The sequence below is a fragment of the Molothrus ater genome, chromosome Z (assembly GCF_012460135.2).
Source record: "Molothrus ater isolate BHLD 08-10-18 breed brown headed cowbird chromosome Z, BPBGC_Mater_1.1, whole genome shotgun sequence".
In the NCBI taxonomy this organism is placed as follows: domain Eukaryota; kingdom Metazoa; phylum Chordata; class Aves; order Passeriformes; family Icteridae; genus Molothrus; species Molothrus ater.
The window spans coordinates 22,859,722-22,883,944 of NC_050511.2; the positions used below are offsets into that span (position 1 = coordinate 22,859,722).

Sequence of the window (24,223 nt, forward strand, 5' to 3'; positions counted from 1 at the left end):
TGCTTTTTTTCCCCTCTTCTTTATTCTTGCTTACCTAGTTAACCTGCCTGCATCAGGAAGTCTCCAGCAAATAAATATTTTCTGTGGGATATTGGAGTCTAATCTAAATGAGGCTCATAAAGGAATAAAGAGACACATTTTGCTGTTCAGAAATAAAGCCTTCGACACCTCAAACTTAAATAAATGATTCATTGACAAAGTATGCTGTAAATTTACTCATGACAGCCCACTACTTATTCTAACATTTGAACAGTTCACAGTTTATTATACAAAGTGGTTGATATAATATCAACCCATATCTTTCTGTGTTGTTAAAGGATTTTAATTATCAAGCTGTGTTAGACTAAGGAAAATATTGGGTAAGCTACCTACAACTAGGAAAGTCAATCTTTTTTGGATGATTATTAAACTAAAAAAACTGAAGACTATGTTTTGCTGCAAAGAGCACAAAATTTCTAAATTGTGTTTTATGTGTCTAAATGCTCTGTTTCAGACCCAGTTTTCGGCGCACAAATTGGTTTGACCCTGTGGGTCGTGAGTACAAACAGGTTATGGAAAAAGTTGGTGTGATTGACCTGTCACCATTTGGCAAGTTTAAAGTAAAAGGCACAGATTCTGTTAAACTGCTTGATCATCTATTTGCAAATGTTGTTCCGAAGGTAAATGGGACAGTGGTAACTGTTGTAATGTACAACTTAGACAAGCTCTGTTTCAGATATGAAAATGGACCATAATATTATAATAATATTTCTTGGATACCAAATACACAGATCCTTTGGAGAAGCTTCTGTGTTAGATGTATTGCTCTCAGTTAAAAGCACACAAATGGAGTTTATACTAGACTAGCCCCACACAGAAGTACCTTTTGGCAGAGATCATTGAATCAGAATGGATGAGGTGCAAGGGACCTCTGGATATCATCTTGTCAAACCTCCTGTTGGACAAGCATCACCGGGAGCTCATTGCCTGGGAGTATGTTCAGATGGCTTTTGGGTTAACTGGGCAACTGGCTTCTGTGCTTAGCCACTTTATAGTAAAAAAATATTTCCTTATGTCCACAGACAGCCTCCTGTGTTTCAAATCTTTTTCCAAAAAATGCAAGTGAATCCTACCTGGAATTTTTTTACAGTAGAATAGCTTGGCAGCTGCCTGCCTAAAATTGTGCTTTAAGGTGGCAGCTTGAGCAGCAGAGAACAGTGGAAGGGGCTCTTGCCTGACCCCAGTTGAATGAGTTCCCAAGGGAGAAGTTTTGTCTTTTTTTTCAAATGAAACCCATTGTTTTCCTCTACTCATACTTACTCTGCTTCATACCTGGCTGCCTGGTGCAGGCAGAGTTGCAAATACTTAGGAGATTCCACTTCACCTCACATGTATCGTTTCTTCTCAAGTGTGGCTGTTCACAGATCCTGAGAGTATGATCCTGTGCTCAAAAATGGCATGCTGTGACAAACTACCCAGATTTCTTATTCTTGGTCTTCAGGTTTTGGTCCTGAGTCCTTTTTATTTCCTACTTTGTCAAACACTCTCATGTAGTGTCTTTAACTTTAGAGATACACCTCCAGCAAGCAGATTGCTCCTTTCTGAATTGACCCTGCAGTTGCAGGATAACCTGGGTTGGTCATTTCAGCACAGAATTTCATTAAGTATTTGCAGTAGGTGTCAGTTTTTGTTGCTTCAGACACCAAAGGGAGAAAACACAGGGAAACAGCAAGTATGCTGAGAGTATAGTTTTGAAGATAGATAAGCTCTTCTGAAAGCTTAAAGTCAACTCAGTGGGAAGGCACAAGATTGATATCCTAGGAGAAAAAAGGACTTGAATTTCCATCTAGTGATATATTTTACTCTGTTAACTTTGTGATAACAATTTGAATTGAACGTTTCAGTCTAGTTTGTGGTAGAGGCAGAGTAACTGAGTCATCAGTGGGTGTGGATAATACTTGCTGAATATATGAATGTGTGGTAAAGGGGAATCAAGATTAAAGAAGAAATTATGAGAACAAACCAAATGCTTTTTACAGAGTTTAATCAGCAATGCTAATGGAAAGTTAGGTGGCAAAGCAGAAGGTACAGTTTATGAGTCCACTTCCAAATCCATATTCACAGCTGTTGTTATTTAAGTTGCCTGATTTTTAGCCCCATTCATGCTTGTCTCCATCATAAAATAATCCAGTGGAGTTACCAGAGATATATTTGTATTGCAATTGGATTGAGAATGACCAGCATCAGGTCCTGAAAATGCAACTGTATGTCTCTAATATGCCAGTAACTATATCTAACTATAATTATGGCAGAATTAATTGACTAAATAAGGCCTGAAAAATAATCTTAATATCTGGAATATATTTTTCCTTGCTTGGTTCATTGTTTAGAATCTGGCTGCTGACTAGGTTATTGACAAGTTTCGGTGAAAGCAGAATGATCAAAGCAGAGAGATTAAATTCTGCCTCTGGAACCAGGCCAGCACAACAGCTATGGCATATTCACATTTCTGTTTCTAAGGATGATATATGTATGAACGTGTTTGTGTTTTATTGTTACTGCTAAGTAACTGTTAATTGAAATTCTGACTCTAGGGATTGAGTTTCTGTATGGAATCTGATTCAAATGTGCAGACATATAGATTCATAGTCAGCAGCTACAAAAAATAGAAAAGCATTCATAAATCAGGGCCACAAAAGCATAAGCTAGCTCTGTATTTCTCTCTTTATAGTAAGGGGAAAAGCATATGTTATTCTTTATTTATTTATATGTTATTCTTTATATGAGATCTAAAACCTTATTCACAAGATTGAAAAAGAATATTCATGTTAATTACATGGAGAATTTTTTATTTGGACAAAACAAATGTAGCTTAAGAATGCCTTGTGTAATGCATAATTAGAAAATATTTATAAAGGTCTTGATTTAACTTATTTTAAAAATTTTCATTTTTTCTACAAAATAAAAACTGAAGTTTCTACTCTAAAGCTTGAGATTGGCCAGCTGTATCTCTTTCCACTCCTATTAAGGCATGGCAGAACAAACATTAAAAAATTTTTTTTTCAAATGAAGATAAATAACCGTATGTTTAATGATGTTTAAGAATTCAAAGCTTTTATTTTGCAATCTTAATAATCACAAATTTTACTCTCTAGGTGGGTTCCACAAATATAAGCCATATGTTAACACCAAGAGGAAAAGTTTATGCTGAGCTAACTGTCTCTCAACTGGATCATGAAGAATTCATGCTTGTAACTGGATCAGGGTCAGAACTCCATGATCTGAGGTTAGTGTATTTTTTTATGCAGTAAGTACATAGTTCTATACAGTCACATTAGTACAGAAAATTTTTTGCTAAGTTCCAAATTCTCAATTATTACTCAACAAATTTATCACAAAGTTCACGAGAATTCTACTTATTTATTGATTTTAGTTTCTTAGAAACTTGGTTGACTTGAATTCTGAAGTATAAGCAGTTGGATATTGGATTATTGCTGATGTAAAAAGATGGAGAACTTGCTAACAGTTATGTAATATACTTTATTGGGGGTAGTTCTAGTTTTGTTGTTGAACCTGTTTGTCTTTGGCATTGCATGATGTAACAAAGCGTGGCTGTTCCTTTCTAGTGTGCTCTCTTACGCAAAAAAGAAAATTGGCTCTTAACCGGAATGACCCCAGAGGCACTGACCTGGCCCAGACAGATAGGCAGTTCAGTCTTCTTGATGCTGTGGTGGTGTCTTTTACTTTGGGCTCTTTTCACAAAGTGAAAAGAAAGAAGAGAAAAAGGAGAGGAGAGGAGAGGAGAGGAGAGGAGAGGAGAGGAGAGGAGAGGAGAGGAGAGGAGAGGAGAGGAGAGGAGAGGAGAGGAGAGGAGAGGAGAGGAGAGGAGAGGAGAGGAGAGGAGAGGAGAGGAGAGGAGAGGAGAGGAGAGGAGAGGAGAGGAGAGGAGAGGAGAGGAGAGGAGAGGAGAGGAGAGGAGAGGAGAGGAGGAAAGGAAAAAAGAAAAGAAAAGAAAAGAAAAGAAAAGAAAAGAAAAGAAAAGAAAAGAAAAGAAAAGAAAAGAAAAGAAAAGAAAAGAAAAGAAAAGAAAAGAAAAGAAAAAAGAAAAGAGAAAAGAAAAGAAAAGTTGCAAGATGACTTCACTAAATTACTCCTCATAGATGAGCATTGGAATTGATATTTCTAGTGCTCTTACTGAATGTTGCTGGTAAGTCAGTCAATCAAAATGAATCAACATATTAAAGACAGAAATTCACTACCCTAACAGGCAAAGAATAGTGTACTGTTTCATAACAGCCCCACAAGAATCGGTAGGAGCACTGGCACATTCAGAAACCAAATGGCAGAGCCAGATCTAATGTATTTAATTCTACAGATTTTCTGCAGTCCTGTTTGTTACTTGCCTAGGCCTGAAATCCTACAATACTGCTTAAAAATGTAGTACTCCATAAAATTTTTAAATATACTCATTTTATTTATTGTCTGAGCTTCCTGAAAGATAATTCACAGCTGTTGTTTTTTATTAAATCCTAATTGAATTTCCTGCCAATACTTTGAATACTCTATTCAGGAAGCAACAAACCTGCTTGTACATTTCTGTTCTCACAGATATTTATTTAGAGATTTCTTATGTTCATAGTGTTTATTCCTTACTCTTCCTCTATGTTAACATTTTACTAACACATACTGGATCCAAGCCCAAATCTGTTGTCATTGTAGGAAATCACTTGTTTCTCTTATCTTGAAAACACTGTTCTACCCCTTTAAATGCTGTTCTTTCCTGGCTCTGTCTCAGATCCCTGTGTTCCTATGTGTCTCACCAGAAAACTCTGTTTGACATCAATGATGGATTTGTCTATCTAATGTAGCACATATTTGATTGGTTTTGAGAGTGGGGGACTGGGAGCTGCTGGGGAAATGAATACTGACAAAAAATAACACCTAGTAAAATCTTATAAAATTCAGGTTTTTTCATAGGAAGTGTAACATCAGTGTTGTGTTTTATATGCAGATGGATAGAAGACAAAATAACAACAGGTGGATACAAGGTTGAAATAGAAAACATGACAGATGAGATGGGAGTACTTAGTGTAGCAGGTCCATATGCACGACAGGTCCTCCAGAAGTTGACTAATGAAGACCTAAGTGATGCTTCATTTAAATTTCTCCAGTGTAGACATCTGAAACTTTCCAATATTGCTGTTACTGCCATTAGGATATCTTACACAGGTAAGCAATGGAAAAAACATACACTTAAGGAAAGAGACAATGAATAAAATAATAAATGTCACTAAAATTATGTTGAAAACTAAGTCTTCTCATGTATTCATGAAAAGTAGGTTTGCTGCATCTTACACATAAGTGTGGGAGGCATCATGGTACATTGATTTTCAAATGGGATATGGTCAGGGTCTGTGCTGAGTTTTCCAAGACCTTTTTCTCTAGAAATACCCTATAGTGTAAATATTTATTTTGCAGAACAAAAGGCCAGTTCTGATAACCTCTTTGGTATTTGCTGCAAAACCAACGTCAAGAACTGTATTTGGATTACCGTATATTAGTGTTTGTAATGTGCCTTAAAAATGTAATGCTGTAGTGCTTAATATTTGGCTTTCCCAGATACTTTTTTTTTCTTTCTACATCAATTTTGAGTGTAATAGACTGAATTGAGAGCATTCTGAAGCAGCTGAAATCCTTGCAATTAATATTCTCTTTCTGTTGTGCTAAATATGCTAAATACACTCATTCTTATTTACAGTCAGTTACATTTGCTGTTCACTTGCCAAGTCATCATCTGTTCATAATGTCCTTAATTTATCCTTGCGACTTGGCTACATGACCTTTCCTTATCAGTTATTTTGATAGTTTTTTTACCCACAGTTTTCAGTTAACAGTTCAAATTTGAATTTTGATAGTTTTTTTACCCACAGTTTTCAGTTAACAGTTCAAATTTGAATAATAGTACCACTGCTTAAGATGTAGGGCACAAATCCTGGTAGTTTTTGCTGGGATTAGACTTGCTATATGATAGATTATAGAGTGTGAATTAACACTAACTGCATTGATCCTTGCTTTTGACCAAGGACAGGAGTGTATTTATTAGAATAATTTAGCCGAGATGATTAAAATAGTAATCTTTTTTTTGTGTAACAGGTGAATTGGGCTGGGAGCTCTACCATAGAAAAGAAGATTCTGTACCTCTTTACAGTGCAATCATGGAAGCTGGGCAAAAAGAGGGAATTGATGACTTTGGAACATATGCTCTAAATGCTTTGAGGCTGGAAAAGGGTTTCCGAGCCTGGGGAGCAGAGGTCGGAAAATATAACTGCTTCATTATTCTTTCTGGAAGTTTGGGTTTGTTTGGGATTTTTTTGTGGTTTTTGTGGTTTTTTTTTTTTTTAATTTTGTTTTCTTTTGGTTTGTTTGTTTGTTTTTTGTTTTGGTTTGGTTTTTTTTTTGTTGGTATGGCTTGGTTTGGTTTGGGTTTTTGGGGGTTTTTTTTGGTGGGGTGAGAGGTATTGTGTTGGTGGGGATTTTTAATTTTATTTTTTAATTTTCTTATGACTATGCAGTTTTTAGTCATAGTTAGCACAGCTGTTATTTGTACCATTTTCTCCATTTAGCATGAGAAGAAAATTTTCCTCAAGCAGGAAAAGCTGCTTTCTTACTGGTGATTTTCTAAATAAAAACAATGGGTATACTCCATTGCACTGCTGGCAAAGAAACACTTATTTTGACAAACGGGTGGTTTTCCTCTTGTGTATAACAAAATTATGACCATTTTGCTGAGCTCTAGCATTTTAAAATCAAAGGTTTGGCTGGCAGGTACTCAAAATGTTTTATTTCTCTAACAACTATGTCATGAGAAGCAAATTTTTTTTTGCTTCATAATGTATTTGGAACTTTTTTGTTTCCCATTACCTTGTTCCTGCAGAATTTGCTCACTTATAATAAAGAGCTACTCAAAAGGCCTAGAGAATTTGGGGTAAATAACTATAATTTCATTTCACCTTACATTTTTCCTTTGGAAATGAAAGAACTCAAGAGGTTGAAATTGTGGGAATTTAGGGGTCCTTTTGCTTTACCCTGTGCTAGTTATTTTCATTCTTTCTTCAAGAGCTTCCTAAGAAATTATTCCCCCTACACCTAAGGGAAAGGTGGTGACTGAAATCGGTTTTGTGTTTTATTTCCCTCTCTGGCTAAGCCACTCTGCTGTGTTGCAAATGGTGTGCATACCTCAGTTACTCAGTTTTCTGAGGTTCCATTCTGCTTTGATGGAAAATCCTGTTTCTTTCTGAAAAGTGTTTACTTTGCATATGAAAACTTAGATGACTAGTTTACACATCTATATGTCATATTGGGTGTATTAATTGATACCTGATCTGAATCCCATGCTGGAAGCTTGCAGTGTATATTCCAACAGAAGCTGTGCATGCACAGTGTGGAAGAGTTTGGCAAAGGAGTAAATAGAAGGATGTATAGAATGAATAATGCCCAATCCAAAAGCTATGATCGTCTGTAATGGATGGTGAATTTATATCTTTTAACAGATGAACTGTGACACTAATCCCTTAGAAGCTGGACTGGAGTATTTTGTAAAGCTAAACAAGGTATGTCTTACTATTTTCAAAATGTTCTATTATGTCCAAGATTATTCCTTAGGTGTTTGAACATGAAACATGCCATTAGCTGGAAAATAAAATACATTTAGTAAATCAATGACTATAATTATAACTACTTTACAAGTAGCAACTTGTAAAAAAAATCTTCCCCATGTTCCTTGCTATCAAAATTACACATTAGATCAGAAATTTGTAAATGCTAAATGTTGTCTACATGAAAAATAACTCTTTGTGATTTATTTTCAGAGGGAAATTTTAGTCATGTACTTTTGCTACTATATAGTGTGTGTATACACACACACAGACACACACAGACACACAGACACGCACATATTCATATATATATACACACATACACACACACAGAAGTTGAACAGGCCTGTTCATATTGTGATAATATTCTACCTATTCATTCTTTTTGAAGCAGGTATCTGTAGAATTTTTCTCCCTGGCTACCACTCTGCTACAACAATTACTGAAAAAAGTATATTTTTTAGAACTGCTAGGGACAACTGATAACAATAAGTTAAATATTAGATAAATTAGTACACTGGATAAAAGAATAACTAGTTGCTCATAGAATTTCTGAAGAGGTCCTCTGCTCATACCTTGTTTTCACCTGATTTGAAGGTTAGAGAATTAAGCTAGTTGAATTTAACTGTGCAGTAAAAAGAAAATATGTTGTTTGATCTCCTCTAATTAGCAACCTCACTTTTTTGTATTAATATCTTAGCAATTCAAATTCTGTTTTAGTCTAATAGATACAAAAAAAGCTTCTCTTTCCTGGTCCAAATGAATCACAAACCAAATGTCTAAACTCTGTCAAATAGAGAACCTTTCCATGAAATCTGGTGAAATCACGTTCTGTGCACATCTAAAGCCATCTGCTGCTATCAGTTACTGCATCAACTCAAACATTAGTTGCCTGCACAATGGATCTGAAGTTTCTAACATGAAAAATCTGGTCCTAGAGATTGCAAGTGAGGTGTCCTAAATGATGGGCTATTTCTGACTTAATCTATTGCTTCAATTAATTTATAAATTAAAGTATAAAATTTACAGTATACAAATACAGCATATAATATAAAGAATATATATTTTTCTTCTTTCAAGAAGAAAAAATGCTTGCAAAATATTTAATCTTGACAATGATGCAATGTCTTATAGCAACAAGCTGGTTTTATTTATGCTCCCTTTATACCTGAAAATGTAATAAATAAATAATAAATAGTCCTTGATATTTTTGCCCTGAGATATGGAGGCACTGTAGAACTGATAATAAGAATCCCAAACTTTAAGTTACACCTCTAAATAAAAACAAATCTTAAACTTTGCACAGGATAGAATGTTAAACATAAAAGGATGCTTTTATATTTATGAAACAATTTCCCTGAACATAACAGAACAAGCCCAGGAAGGTGTTTTTCCTCTCACTGTTGAACCTGTCTATAGAAGGCAATGTTCTTCAACCTGTTCAGGATTGAGGCAGGGGGTTCCCAAGGATGTAAATGGCAGTTCCTACATGTTACAGAGAGTTACAGCTCTCTCCATTGGGTAGTATAATATTGCCTTAATCTGAGGAAGTGACACATGCAAGGGAAATACAGAATTGTTTAGGATTAAATTGCATTTACAAATCAAGGCCTTTCCATCTAGAGGAGAGATTAGTAGAATTGAAGGGAAGGCAATAAAAAATGTGACTTTTACTTGTTTTTCTTTCCACTTTCTTTTGATACATCTGTATGTTTTCTCTTTTTTTCCCTTTCCTTAGTTTAAGTAGGAAAGCAGCCATAAGCAGGGAAAGCTGTTGGAAAGCTGTTGCTTGCCAAGATACCCATGTGGATAATAGGAAGGCATTAAAGTGCAAGAAGCACTTGATTCTTTAGTTGCTCTGCAGACTCTGCATGGTTGAAATGCAGGGTTGGAGAAGTTCTCCAGAGCAGGTACTCACATTGTAGATAAATGAGCATGAATGAATGTCCCACAGAAATGCAATGTGTCAGCCTGAAACATCTGCCTGTTTTGCTGAACTAATGCAAAAAAGGAAATAATCAATGTTTTTTTATTGACTTAAATGAGGGCAGTTGTAACTATATGTTGACACTTCAGAGGTACCTGAGCTAATTCAGCTATTGGAAGCACTCTGAACACTGTAGCATGAAATGCAGTGTGAGATTATTTACTCTGCTTCTTGGCAGTTTGAGTCCCAGTTCCATGACTCTGGTTTTGTTGCACATTTGGCATAGCAGAGACCTCACCATTCTTTACAGGCAGCTGTGAGTCAACACAAGCCAAACACTATTTTGTACCTGTTTCTATTGTTGCAGAAACATTCCCCTCAAAAAAAGGGTAAATGAGATAACAATTACAAGCAACAGATAATGAAATACTTCTTTTTGATATTTTGGCCTGTTCAGCTCCTCACAAAGATTATTCCTTTAAGCATGCGCCCCCAGCTGGGGAAAGTGCTGATTTCTGCGTAAATCAGAACCAAAAGACTGTTCAGTTAAAAACTAGAGTGCTTCTTACTGTGCAACAAGCAGCTGAAATACTCACAAACTGTTGCAAAAAGACTTCAACATAAGCGAATCTTGAATGGTATGTCATGGAAAATGAAAACAGTTTCTAAACAGATTAAAATGATGAAGAGCCAGATGCCAGTGAAAGTAATATGATCAAAAAGAATTTTAATTTCTACAATTTAATTCCTACAAAAGGACATTCATATATCTGGGTAATATATATGAAGAGATGTAAATTCCTCATAAAATCCTGATGGTCTCTGTGTTTAGAAAGTTTAGTGTGCATTATCTTCATGTACAGAGAGACTAGTAATTTTTTTGCCATGAATAATAGGAAAAACTCTTCAAAGCTGAAGCTGACTTTCTTTAATATCTCACAGGGTATTAAATTATAACCTGGCAATATGTAAACCCATTTCCACAGTGTTTCTGTGGCAACTTTCATTTTGTCCGTAACTCTGAGGCTTTGTTCTAGGTGGTTTCCTCTAGAGTCTGCTTGATAACCCCTGTTTCACTAATGTTAGTGTTGGTTGCTTCCTTGCACAGATGAGCAGGAGGGGATGCAATTTAAGTAAAGTGGAGGGACAATAATAAAATCAGTTCATAATTTAGAGTATAAAATGCTTTCACAATTTTGCAACAAAATTCTGTCAATGGTTTAGGTTTTTTTTTTCAATACCTGTTGTCTTTCTTTTGGCTGTTCAATTACATTTAGTTAGTTAGTTTGCTAGTTGTTAGATAGCCTCATCTCATTTGTAACTCTGTTACAAAATATTTAGTAGAGTCCTAATGTTATTCACTATGCCAGGAAATACACAGAATATCTTTAAGGAAGACAGTCTGCAATTCTTTTTGGTCCACATCCAAGAATACTGTTCCATACATTTGCACTTGCTCAGATTTTTGAGTACTCAATGATATCACCTCTGAATGCTTAAAATAGTCTTATTTTTCTACTGACTTTAATGGATCAGAAATCCCTATGAAACTTGATGTTAGAGTGAAAACCTTTCATACTAGCTCACGGAAATTAATTCTGTCAGAAGGATTTTTCTGAGTTCCAAGTCCGCAGTTGGCTGTTGGTGTGTTTGTGCTTGTGTTGCTGTATCCAAGACTGCCATCTCCTGGTCGCGCTCGCTGCAGAGCTTGGGAAGGTAGTTCAGTAGATGAAGGAAACCCTTTGGAACTCTCTCTAGTGTGCTCTTGTAAGTCAGGATCTGAGTGCTCAACTCATATTTTGTCTGTTTCCACTAGGAGAAACTACTGTTTCCCGAGGCATTGTTTCTTTGCCTCAGCCCTCTTTATTTACTGAGGCAGGTTTTTTGTTCTTAATTCCAAACTTCTTTCCAGATTTTTCTATATCCAGAATCTCTTATTTTTTCTTATGTCTATTCTACAGGGCTTTTTTTCCTTCCCCCCCCCCTTTTTATTACCAACCTAAAACCTTCTCCTTTGATTCTTACTTTTTTCCTTGTCTGCTTATCGCTAATTGCATTTCATCTCCTCCATCCCTGCACAGTGGCTGCCTGAATGTCATTGTCAAAGCACATCTCTCAGGCAACAAGTGCTACCTCTTTTTCTGACTTAGACATTTGGTGGTTTTTACTATTACATCTGTTAGACACATGAGTATATAATGGCTTTGGTATGCATCATGAAAGAAGTTTTGTCACACCCTTCAGCTTCATATTGGTAAGTGAATGATAAATTCCATTCCTGGAGTATTGACCTATCCGCCAACATAACAATATGTAAGATGTTATCTCTCAGGAAACAAGGATGAGCAGTTCTAAGAATGTGCCTCCACCCTTTTATTTCTTTGATAGCAGGCTTAGATTTACAGTTTTATTCCCTTCTCTTTCTAGTCATTTGTTTATCTCCTGGCCACTTACCAAAACTGCCCCTCAGTTGTTTCTGTCCAGCTCGTGTTCCCATGGTCCTGGTGTGGAACAGCCCGAGCTCCAAGAATTCTTGCAGCTCCCCCTGATTGCCATTGTCTGCCCTTGCTTCACTTTTCCAGCTTGCATCCCTTTTGTTCTGAGAGGAATGACTACAATAGTGGTCACTGACTTCACTCCATAACCTGGAATAGGATTATGTTCCATGCCAGCTTTACTCCACACAAGAAAGGGAAGAGGAGGAAAAAAAAAGAGCAGAGGCTTTACTGAAAAAGGGCTAAGGAGCTAGGGGATAGGAAAAAGGAGTGATGGATAGGAAATTTGAGATGGGTCATGGTATTTCTTTCCCCTCCCCCTCCTTTCAATCCCCATTTATTATGCCTATAATCTGGTCAGTGTACTTTTCCACCTAAGTCCTGTCCCCATTCAAATTGAATTTCAGGAGTGAGTAGAACTGTATTCTATCATTACATCTTTTGGTGTCCAGAGGGTCAAAAAACAGAGAACTTATTCCATAAATTTATACAGGTTAGGAAACATGCTAGAAAGAATCTGCAGAGATTTTATCTGTATAAAATGCACATCTAGGTGACTCCCTGTGTGTTTCTTTGGCCATGTAAAGGAATAAGCACCACTTAGATAGGGATTTTTAGCCAAAATAATTCAGTAATTCATCAGTTATTTCTATTGTATCAACTTCCTAGAGCTGACTGCATACAAGAAGAGCTTAGGTGGATTGAGTGAAAGATGCACGGGTGCAGGTGCTATACATACAGAGTGGCCACCTCCCTTAAAAACTTTTTGTGTGGTGTTTTTTGTAGTTTTGATTTGCTACAGAAAAAGAAACTTGTCAAATATTTGCTGAGAAGACAATTGTCTTCATTTATCAGGCTGGTGAGGCAGATATCATTTGGAGTGTTACCCTGAAATAATTAAAGAGCATCTAGCTATGAAAAATTTCATTATCCTGTATAGAGGCTGCCTCCAGAGTGTTGTAACATTATGGTTATAGTAGATGACAGCAGCTGTTGGTGCTGCCTTACTCTGTCGGGTCACTTTGTCTTCATAATTTGGCTCTATGCCCACAGTCCTAAATGGTATTCTGAATAAATTACAGCAGTTCCTTGTTGAGAGAGTTGTATATCTTTGCTGCAAGTAACTGTTGAACAGATATAGCATGTTTCTTTTTAGACACTTCAACTTAATTCTGATAAACTGTACAGACTGAGAAACGTGGAAAGAAAAGTTTTTGAAAGGCTTATAGATAATTTCTATTCCTTTGCGTCCCTTAAACTAGAAGAGGTTTTTGCAGAGGATTAGAATTATGATTGGGGTGCCATTGAAAGCCAGGTACATTTGAAACACAGTAAGTTACATCCTCAAGGTACCTCACTGTGCATAAAAAAATCACCTTGGTTATTGTCTTGTGAAATCTTTCTAGAAGACAGTGGGTTTATCTTGTGCTATCAAACACATGGCCACTAACACAAAGTAAAAGCCTGATAAGAAGGATAAGGCAAATATACAGTGTGTTAATAGATGAGCTAATCAGTGGTATCCCTTTAGCTACGTGCTATTTTAAAAATTTGGCTGATTTGTCTTTGTGATATGATTTTTCATTCTAATTTTATCTAAACTTATCTAACACACAAATTAAAAGGAAAAGCCCATCTTTTTATCTGGTGAACTGCACTCAAATTAAATGAAGCTAAACAGTAGATATTGTCTTTATCTTTGGTGTCTAAGAAGTGTTTTTTATTTTATGTTAAAACCATTACATCTGCCAAAGCTTAATGCTTTGGGAATTTGTGCCAAAGTAATGGAAAGTCTTCTCTATTTTATAGCTTTTTAGAACTGTCTTAACTTCAATTAGTACAAAGAATTTGCATTGCTCCTACACATTACATAATTTTTTTTTTTTTAAACTGTGACAGCAAAGAACAGCTTTAAATTTTATATTTGTTCAAGGCTGGAATTGTTCAGTGTTTTCATTTGTTTATTTTTCTTCTGTTTTGTTGGTTTTGGGAGATTTTATATTCATTTATTGGATTATACTGGTTTAAATATGATTTTTTTTTGCATTATATTTTGTATGACAGGATAAAGCAAATAGAAGCAGTATGAAAACTGACTATTTTTCTCCTAGAAAGAGGAAGCATTTTTTACCAAAAATAGCCAGACTGAGGTTGAATGCATCAGCTTCCAAATTCTGTTTTGATTGGAATGAACAATCCTATGACACATATGCTTAAAAAGCAGAAATGAATAAAGGTGGGAATACATTAGTGTGAAATTGCCATGGGTACCCAAGAACCGTAAAAGAAGTAAACTGAAATAGTTGAATTCCTATAGTTGGAATTTAAGAAGGCGCTTTAAATATTTAAAAGTGCATATAGACTGGTAGTTGAGCATTATATATGCACATGCATTTTCACACATACATTTTTATGCATGTTCATATCGTGTTCAAGTATGTATCCATGTATGCATCTGTTTATGTATTTATACATGTAGATACACACATTTTTGCAGTATGTGTGTATATATGAGAGGTGTGTATTTTGAAGAGTTTGAATTCTAGGTTACATCCTGGTTATTTTTCCAAGCTATCATTCTAAATAGACTGGAATATTCTTAACCTTCAATGAACAGAAAATGGCAAAAAACAAGCCCTTTACATTAAATCCTCCATGTGCATCTTCAGTTAGCATAATAGCTATGTAGTGGTTTATTCCAGGAGGCCAAAAGCTGGGCCAAATTAAAATGAATTGGGAAAGGATTTTATTTTGTATCTGCAAACAACAGGCAAAAAATGATCCATGCTCAGGTAGATTCTAAAGCAGGCTAGCTGCTTGTTCTAGGGCATATAACATTGCATTTGAATACTTGCATTTAGTTCCACAGTTACATTCCATGTGACTAAATACCTGATATTACATTAGCATGAATAGGAAGGAATTGATTAAATGCTGAGTATCCCTGTAGAGTGTTTACTTCTTGGTATTTCTCTGTGTTATGCAAAGCATTTTAGTCTGTGAGCCATGCTGTTATATTTCTGCCCATGGGGAGGCTTGTGTGTATTTGGCATTTTAGTTTAAATGCAATTCATTTATTCTGTCTGATCTATGCCATAGGAGAAAAAATGGACATCATGAAGAATTTCTTAATGGAAAGAGTTGTTAAGCATTGGAAAGGTCTGTCCAGGGAGGTGGTAGAGTCACCATCCCTAGAGATGTTCAAGAAACAACTGGACATGACACTTTATGCTATGCTGTAGTTAACAAGGCAGTCATTGGTGAAAGATTGCACTCAACGAGCTTCGAGGCCCCTTCCTACCTAAATGTTCCTGTGATAGAATAAGCTCAATGTGATCAGATACAGTAAATACTGTCCTATATACCCTTGAGGGTTCTGAAACTTGCCAATGACTACCTCCACACTAGTCACTCATTTGTGCAGTCTTCTGGAAATATGAGAAACTGCTTGTACCTTTCTAAGCAGACTGAAAAAGGGAACTCCAGACAAAGCAGTATTCTTTACAAAAGATGCTGCATTGTCCCATAAAATGGTAGATACAGAAACAAAATGTACCTACCTTAAAACAAGGATAAGGAGTAAACTGTCAGCTGTGCAGCCTGGCAGAGACATCAAAGTGGAATACTGGCAGGTTACTGTCATAAATTGATGATGGCTTCAAAAGGAAGTGTGTTGACAGAGCAAGGCCCAGACTTTAGGATCTGGGTATTGGAATTCACTTCTTCTCATAGGCACTGAAATGATGTACAGTCTTCTGGTTTAAAGCCTTAACTGGGCAGTTAGTCTTTACTACAGCTCACTATGTATGTGTTTCCAATACATTGGAATTATGGATATTAAAGGCTGAGATCTAGGAAAATGAATACAGAGAAAAAAGTTACCAAGATATGATGTACCAGTATAAAAATACCAAGATACAAGATATACTATCTGCTAAAGATTTATTTCATCTATATTTCATATAGAATACTCATGTGATGGGCAAACACATTAAGATACATTTAAATATTGGAGAACCCAAATAAACATATATTATCATTATCTTGTATTTTTTCAGGCAGCAGATTTTACAGGAAAACAAGCACTGAAGCAGATTAAAGAAAAGGGGCTCAAACGACGACTGGTATATCTCACCCTGGAAACTGATAATGTTGATCCAGAGGGAAATGAAAGCGTGTGGCACAATGGCAAGGCAAGGACTATAGTTCATGTTGCAAAAAATCAGTCTTAATTCTCCATGAACAGAATCTTTGTGTTTCAAGTGTGAATGCATTATTTCTATTTTACTGGCACAGAACAATTTGAAGCTATGATAAACACACTAATGTTCAAGCAAGAAGTAAAGACGAAATACCTACAGAGAAGATGTGAAATGATGTCAAGTCACTGAAACTAGGGTTGGAACAGACTAATGTATTGTCATCCATTCTCTTCTTCTGCAAGTTCACTGCTGTTTTAAGAAAACACCTTTGCTACCCAAAAGAAATTAAACAGCAACGTTTGGGGCTCCACACTTCAGCACATATTGTGTTGAAATACTCACTAGCAATTAAATTATTATAGATAATAAACATATGCATAGGTATTGTATATGTTCCAGTGAAAACTTAATTGAACATAATGAGAACAGGGTGTATTTTTAAGAAGCAAAAACTTCCCGGTTTCAGGTGGTGTTACTCTCTATTGAGAATATTATGAACTGCATGACACACTTGAAACTTGCATGATGTCTGAAGTGTATAAACCAAAATGTGAGATGTCTAGTTGTTTGGGTTCTTGGCTGGGGTTTGCTGCTTTTTTTGTTTTGGTTAGTTGGTTGGGTTTTTCTGTTTTGGTTGGATTTTTTTCTCTGTTGTTGTTTTTGTTTTGGTTTTGTTTTTTTCTACAGAAAATCCACTGCATCTTGAAAATAAATACAATTGGTTTTGGTTTTTTTCAGGTAATTGGCAATACCACATCTGGATGTTTCAGCTATGGAGCTCAGCAGAGTCTAGCTTTCGCATATGTTCCCATGGAACTCAGCAAAGTTGGACAGAGATTGGAAGTTGAACTTCTAGGTAAAAATTATCCAGCAACCATTATACAGGAGCCACTGGTGCTGACTGAACCAACAAGAATGCGCCTTCAGAGAAAGGGTGAAAGTCCCAAAATATAAACACAGATGACAATACAGCAAATTGTGCAGAGGAAATAGTGCCATTAATATGCATAAAATTAAGAGAATTTAACTACTCACATTTTCTAATTACTAAACTCAAGATCTTCATTGCCATTCAGGAGTGAGAAATTTGATGGCATTACTTCCTAATTCCCTGTTATGTGCTGTTCACATTAGAGAGCTGAGCAGAGCTGATGAGCTGCTGTGTGTTCTGCTTCTCAGCAGCACTTGAGAGCAGAAAGTGCACATCATTGATTCAGCTTGCTCCCACATTGGCTGGCAGATCTGCATTAAGCCATATGACAAATGTGCTCTTGATTCTGTCCAATAGCAAATTCCTTCCCCTCCCTCACACTCTCAGCTCCTCCTTTGCCTGCCCTTGAGGTCAGGTAGCTTATCCTGTCTTTTTTACACATGAATAGCAATAAAATCGTGTCACTAGTTCTACACAGAATGCTTCATAAGGAATTGAAAGACATCCCATTAACCATTAAAATAATAAAGGAATTACTAAAGGTAAGCTGAACTCTGGGCATTTTTTCTGTGTGTCAGCCTGGCAGAAATTCTCATAAAAGACCAAAATCCTGTTCCTCTCAATGAAACGGTTATAGGAAGCCCATTCTTCACTATTTTACATAAATCATGTGGCACATTACATGTAATATGCTACAAGAAACAGTATATTGTTGCTCAGCTTCTGAACAGAACTTAAGTTACAGATTTACTGTATTAAATCTGAACCACTAGACAGGCACCAAAGATAGTCAGTTTTTTCTTACTGTTAATTATAGGTTGAAGCAACAGTATGAGCCATATATTATTACATAGAAATATTAGCAATGAAAAAATATAATTAAATTCATAGCAATGGAGTTTTATTGAGTGTTAAATATTCAATAACCCAAGTAAGCAGCATTGGGATAGTGTGTATGATGGGAAAACACTAAAATAAATAATATATAATACAACACAATAATAAAATAATAAAACAACACAACAAAATAATAAAACACTAATTTGTAATTCAATAATATTCTCAACAATTCTTTTAATAACAATGTTAAAATTTCCAACTTAGTAAAGGAGTCCTTTAGGCTATAGATAAATGTTTTCGAAGTATGTATGAATCATGTCCAAAATGCACTTTCTTCAAGAGAGTTGGTGCCTCTAAATCTTCAGCAAAGAAGCAAATGTATAAATAGTATATACCAGGAGAAACACAATTTGAGTAATGAACAGTCACTCTTGATAAAATAAGCTGACATTACATTGTGCTGTTTTGAATATCTTTTATAAAGCAGGTCAAAATTAAATATATGAGCTCTGCCTGTCATGCTATCTTGAGTGAAAAAATCCATTCAGAAATTATTGTCAGTTATACTTTCAGAAGTGATTGAGTTCTATTTTGCTGAACCATCAAAATGTTATTTTCCTAAAGATAACATTATTTGTAATGAGGCACTTAACCACTATGACTCTGTGAGAATTTAAGAAATCTGAAGTACAACCCAATGTTGTATGGTTTTATTTATACTGTGGAGAAAAAGAACAATGCTTAGAAACATTGTTTTAAATTTTAGTATTTCCCAAGATTATGCAAATTCACTAGACACCACATCCTGGAGTGTAGTGGAACAGTTACTCTGAGACAGATTCATCTGTACTTTCCTAATTAGCTTTGCTATGCCAAAAGTGTTGAACAATGCCTCCATATCCCAGCCTGACAGTTAGAATCAGGTTTGTAACTCCTTTTCTGACTCAGAAGAAAGATTAATACATCAGCTGGATCAATCTGACTGCAGAGGGGACAGGCTTTCTGCAGCTTGAGCAAAGAGGGATGAATAGCAGATACAATTCCTACAGTCAAGTGAACTCAGGACCTGTACCCTCTGGCAGCTTGTGCTGCATTTCCAGCTGTAACCTCCCAACCCCTAATTTCTACGTGTAGCTGACACAGACTTCTCTCATTTTACAGTCTAGTATTATACAAGCCTAGACACTGATTTCTTTGGAGGTTTCTCACTGACAGGTCTTGTGACCCAAGACACACCAAGACCAAGCCTTGGCTAATTAGTAAAAGCTGTATGAGGAGTTGCTGAAGTCAGAATTTCATCATGAGGGACAGACACTGATCTCCTCTCTGTGGTGACTGGTGACAGAACCCGAGGGAATGGCCTGAAGCCCACTTGGGGGAGGTTTAGGTTGGATTTTTTGAAAAGGCTCTTCACCCACAGAGTTTTTAGGCACTGGAGCATGTTCCACAGGGAAATGGTCATGAAACTAAATCTGTTAGAGTTCAGGGAGTGTTTGGACAAAGCTTTCAGGCACAGAGGGTGATTCTTGGAGTTGTCCTGTGCAAGGCCAGGAGCTGGACTCAAATGAGCCTTGTGGGTCTTTTCCAATTCAGCATATTCCATGGTTCTAAGTTTCATTTAACTTCACCATTTAGATAAGCTAACTATGTTTCTGGGTCAAGGCAGTATAGTTTCTTTCTTGCAGCCAGCTTACAAGACTAAAACAACTTCGGATTCATCACTGACTACATGTAAGGCAAATTAAATATCTTGTTGCTGTCTGTTACTTCTTAAGAATGCCTTTCTCTTCAACAATTAATTAGGAGCAGAGACATCAGAACTAGTTTTAAGCAAGGATTGATGAGAATTAGAGGTGCTGTAGCTGTGATAGCAATGTTTGAAAGTTCTCCCTAGTTGGCCTGGCTTCTTCTTACTGCTCTGACACCCAAGTCAGCTTACTGAATATCCATCAGAACAGCTCAACATTGCATTCTGCACAGCACGGATAAATGAAAAAGTATCAGGACAAAGCTTTACAAATCATGTCAACATACACGTTCACATACATAAGTCAATCCTTTAAAGTTATTTTAAAAAAAAGTACATAAACCTGAAGAAATGCAGTGGGGGAAGCGTTCAGCAGCTATTGTAGTTTCCTGTTACTTTTCATTACAAATTGAGATATGGTGTTGCCTAAACTTGTGCCAAGACACAGCAAGAGGAAGTGAATAAGAGCAAGAATGTTTAAGTATTGCATTTTAAGAGGGCTTTTAACCAATCAAACAGAAATACCACTGTAGAAAGATTGGCAGGGACTTCTTTAGAGTCTTTCTCAACCTCATCAGTGAACAGAGGAGACACATCTGCAATGAGGTGAAAAAATGATGGTCATCTAGGACATTTTCTGAAATACTCAAATGAGGATATGTAAAAAGCAGTTTTCTCAGACAGTTTTGTTTCCCGTTTTCCTATATTTTCCCATGTCCAGAGTTTTTGCACACCAGAGTAGATGTTACTATTACCATTTGAATTTTTGTTCCAAGTTTCCATATGCTACTGCAAAAAGAGTCCAAGTCATGCTTTTTACAGCATAATAAATCCACACTGACACTGTAACCTTGTGTGTCACACTAATGACTTCTTTAATCACTGATCCCAAAGCAACATCCAAATTATTCAGCCCCAAATTCAGAAAAGACAAACTGAAACGTAAGAGGCTAAACATAGACCATTTCCTGGATTTATTCTTTTGATTCAAGAGAATACTGTCTGAGAGAAATAGTTTTTTCTGATTGGGGTTCCAATTCCCTCAACTAGTAATAAAATTAATAAAAACCCAAAAATCCTAGAAAATCTGACAGGCGGCAATATTCAGACTGACTGTGCAGTATCTGCAGTGTATATTTAAGACAGTTCAATGTAATGTTCTAACTATGGTCAGGCAACCAAGGTTACCCAGTTCTAGTGGAATAGGAAAACGAGTACATAACTCTTGATGTTTCTCTGCAAGGAAATATGAATTCAGCTACATTTGAACACCATGATAACTTTGAAAATATGAAAGGTGAATAGAAATTATGAATTTTGTTTCAAAATTTCTGGTTTCACCAGCACTGTGCAGTTTTTCAAAGTACTTATTTTGAGTGAACAAAAAGGGTTTCTGTGGGAATGTGCTAACACTTGAATGAAACTTTACCTGTAATAAGGACATGGAAGAAGTTAGAAAAAGAAACAGTTCAGTGAGACATTTGAGACTGGTCATGGGATCTGAACTAGAAACAAGAGAAAATGGAACCTTGCAGCTTTTAAACAGTATGAATCACATTTCAAGAAAGAAAATACTACTCATAGTCACATACTAGTTTGTCAGTGATCCTGGAATTTACTTTGGAGAAAACTGACTTTAGGACAGTACTGTTGCTTCTCATTCCAGTACTGGCTGTAGATTGTAGGACATTTTCATTGCAGAAAAAAAGCTGACATCACTCATCAGAGCTGTTGTTTTCAAACCAGTGGGGAAACCTGTGGGATTTTAAAAAACCCAACTTTGTAGCTTCATAGGCTTATCCACTAGACTTCATTAAAACAAGCAGGAACTTTCTCCCTACAGAGGCTTGGTCAGGAAATAGTCAGGAACCCAGTATACTCAATATTTGGCTTTCTAACCAATAAAAACAAATTTTAATGTGGACTTTTCTTCTGCCTGTTACCGAATGGCTATATTTGGAATATGCATATTAGCCATTCTAGCTAAATGGGAAATATATGGTTGATGTTCCACTGGACACTGAAATATATATATATATATATCCCCTGGATGAATAAAACTGACCAGAGCTGACAGCTATTTCTGTCCTTTCACTCTCTTAAATTTTACATCAAGACTATAACTAAGGTAGATTGCAATATTGCTTTAGACAATTACATGGTTTGAAGAAAGAGCCCCGTTGACATTGCTGCTATTTCTGCATCACTTCCTTCCTACACTGTAACAGTCACAAGCACCATCTTACAGCCAGATCCAGGCTTCTCATCTAAATGGACAAAATGGAGAGGAAAAAGCACGGGGTGCTTATGATTTTGCAGGGGGGTGGGGGTTGAAGAGGGAGGGAAGACACACACATCTGTCTCTCATGCGTGCGTGTGTGTGTGTCTGTGTGTGTCTGTGTGTGTGCAGTAGCAGCTGATGCTGACAGGAGAGTTTCTCCAACAGGAATAATCGCCGCCTCGCTCCCCTCAGCTGCATCTTCAGCTTGTTTTTCCTTGTCCTGCATATTGGCCGGCAGCAAGGCCGTGTGTGTTGCAGCTGCCTTAGTGCTTGCACACAGAATAAGCTCTGTAGCCTAGCTGTATAAAAGACGGATGAGCCGCTATAAAGGCAGAAGTAACAGTTTAGATAATATTATGAGAATGCAGTCTGTCCGGTCCTCATAATGTCGCACTGACTTCATTAGAAACACAGATGACTTGAGATACAAGCCTGCACGTAGTTCCCTGGTTCCCCTGGGAAAGGCTTCGAGGTTTGAACCGGGTGTTTAAAATCGGAGCTGAAGCAAGACAAAATTAGAAGGGACCGCCAGCATCAGCGGGCTGCATACTTTGCCAACACAATTTCTTTTTCTAATACCAATTTCTTTTTTAAGCTAATACCAAAACCCATCGGCGTAAAGCTGCACCGCTCCCCCTCTCAAGGCTCGCAGCCGCCATCCCCCGCTCCGGGCCGCAGCGCCGGCCGAGCCCTGCCCGGGCCCCGCCCAGCTCTCCCGGCCCTGCCCCGCTCTCCCGGCCCTGCCTCGCTCTCCCAGCCCGCCCGAGCCCTGCCCGGGCCCGGCCCCGCTCTCCCGGCCCTGCCCGGGCCCCGCCCGAGCCCCGCCCCGTGGGCCGCGCCGGTCGCCCGGAGGGCGGAGCCCCGGCTCGGGGCGCTCTCCGCGGCCCAGTTCCGGGTGCCGGGGATGCGGGGGATGGCGCGGCGGGCGGGCGCGCTGTGCCCGCGCTTTAGCCGGCTGCTGTCCCTGTGCTTCAGCCGGCTGCTGCCGCTGTGCCTGCCGCTGTGCCTACCGCAGCCGGCGGCGGCGCGTCCGCCCGCCCCGCACCTGGTGCTGGTGCTGGCCGACGACCTGGGCTGGGGCGACGTGGGCTGGCACGGCTCTGCCATCCGCACGCCGCGGCTGGACGCGCTGGGGGCGGGCGGCGTGCGGCTGGAGCGCTACTACACGCAGCCGCTGTGCACGCCGTCCCGCAGCCAGCTCCTGTCGGGCCGCTACCAGGTAGGGCGGGCGCTCGCACCCCGGCCGCGCTGCCCGCGGGATGCTCCGGGCGCTCCCTGCTCGCTGCTGGCAGCCCCCGTGCCGCTGGGGCTTGCTGGGTCTCTGTGCCGCTGCGCTGCCGAAACAGCTGCTCTGAAGCTGCAAACTTCGCCTTGCGAGCTCGGGAGTAAACTAGACGTGGAATCGGTGCAAATTGTTCTGTTCCAGAAAAGCCGAGGTGCTCTCTATGCTTCGGTTGGATTAACAGGCACGGCAGGCTGTCGTGGAAAATATCCTTGCCCTAGTCGCCTCACTCTTGGGATATTTTTCCACTGGATAACCCAGTCGAGATGCAGAAAGGAGCAGATGAGCATTACTTGTTCAGTTTTTGCTACATATTTCCAGTGCAGGGCCCAAATGCGTCAGTAGCTATACATTCACCTCCACCTGGTACAGGAGGTGAAGATGTTCTGCCCTCCTCGATGGAGTGCCCACAGAGTGGTCATTAGTTCTGGGTGTTTAAATAGTTCATAATGATTTTATAGTGATGATCCTGATTTTCCCATGTTTTTTTTCCTTTCTTTATCTTCCCCCCCCAGTTGTGCAGGTTTAAGATTTGGGCTTTATAATACTGGTATCATTCTACCCTTTCCCATTCTTTTTGCAGTTTTGGCAAAAACCTGGGGAGTGGGGGTAGGAAAGAAAGTAAGGACACACAGCATAGACAGAAGGAAGAAACTCTCAAAGGGTTAAGTGTGTTTCAGAAACTTCCCCTCTGTCTCAAGAAGTCCTGCACATCCATGTTAACCATAGTGATTGCCAAATAAACTGCTCTGAGTGAAAGAACATAAATGTCATCCTGCTGTCTCTTCTTGCAGGAATGTTGTTCTAGGTGACACTCTTTCCAAGCAACATTTGTCTCTTTCCTGAAAAGTCGAAGAATGGATAATGATGAATAGGAAAAAGCA

At 38.0% G+C, this 24,223-nt stretch overlaps 2 protein-coding genes across 4 annotated transcripts in view; both read left to right on the forward strand.

Annotated features, from left to right (window-relative positions):
- DMGDH (dimethylglycine dehydrogenase) overlaps positions 1-17,735 on the forward strand; it is a 39,134-nt gene extending 21,399 nt beyond the window's left edge. Inside the window, exons 10-16 of the mRNA XM_036403878.1 lie at positions 494-659; positions 3,135-3,265; positions 4,991-5,208; positions 6,133-6,290; positions 7,530-7,589; positions 16,115-16,249; positions 16,997-17,735. Of these exons, the coding sequence (XP_036259771.1) occupies positions 494-659; positions 3,135-3,265; positions 4,991-5,208; positions 6,133-6,290; positions 7,530-7,589; positions 16,115-16,249; positions 16,997-17,212 (1,084 nt within the window). The 3' untranslated portion in view covers positions 17,213-17,735. The remainder of the gene's footprint in view (positions 1-493; positions 660-3,134; positions 3,266-4,990; positions 5,209-6,132; positions 6,291-7,529; positions 7,590-16,114; positions 16,250-16,996) is intronic.
- A 5,235-nt stretch (positions 17,736-22,970) lies between these two features.
- The window catches only part of ARSB (arylsulfatase B), an 84,140-nt gene continuing 82,887 nt past the window's right edge, over positions 22,971-24,223 (forward strand). For all 3 annotated transcript variants that reach the window (XR_008508947.1, XR_008508948.1, XM_036403738.2), the window contains exon 1: positions 22,971-23,276. Coding sequence is in view for 1 of the 3 variants with exons in the window: in XM_036403738.2 (XP_036259631.2) it covers positions 22,971-23,276 (306 nt within the window). In the remaining 2 variants the exon portion in view is untranslated. The remainder of the gene's footprint in view (positions 23,277-24,223) is intronic.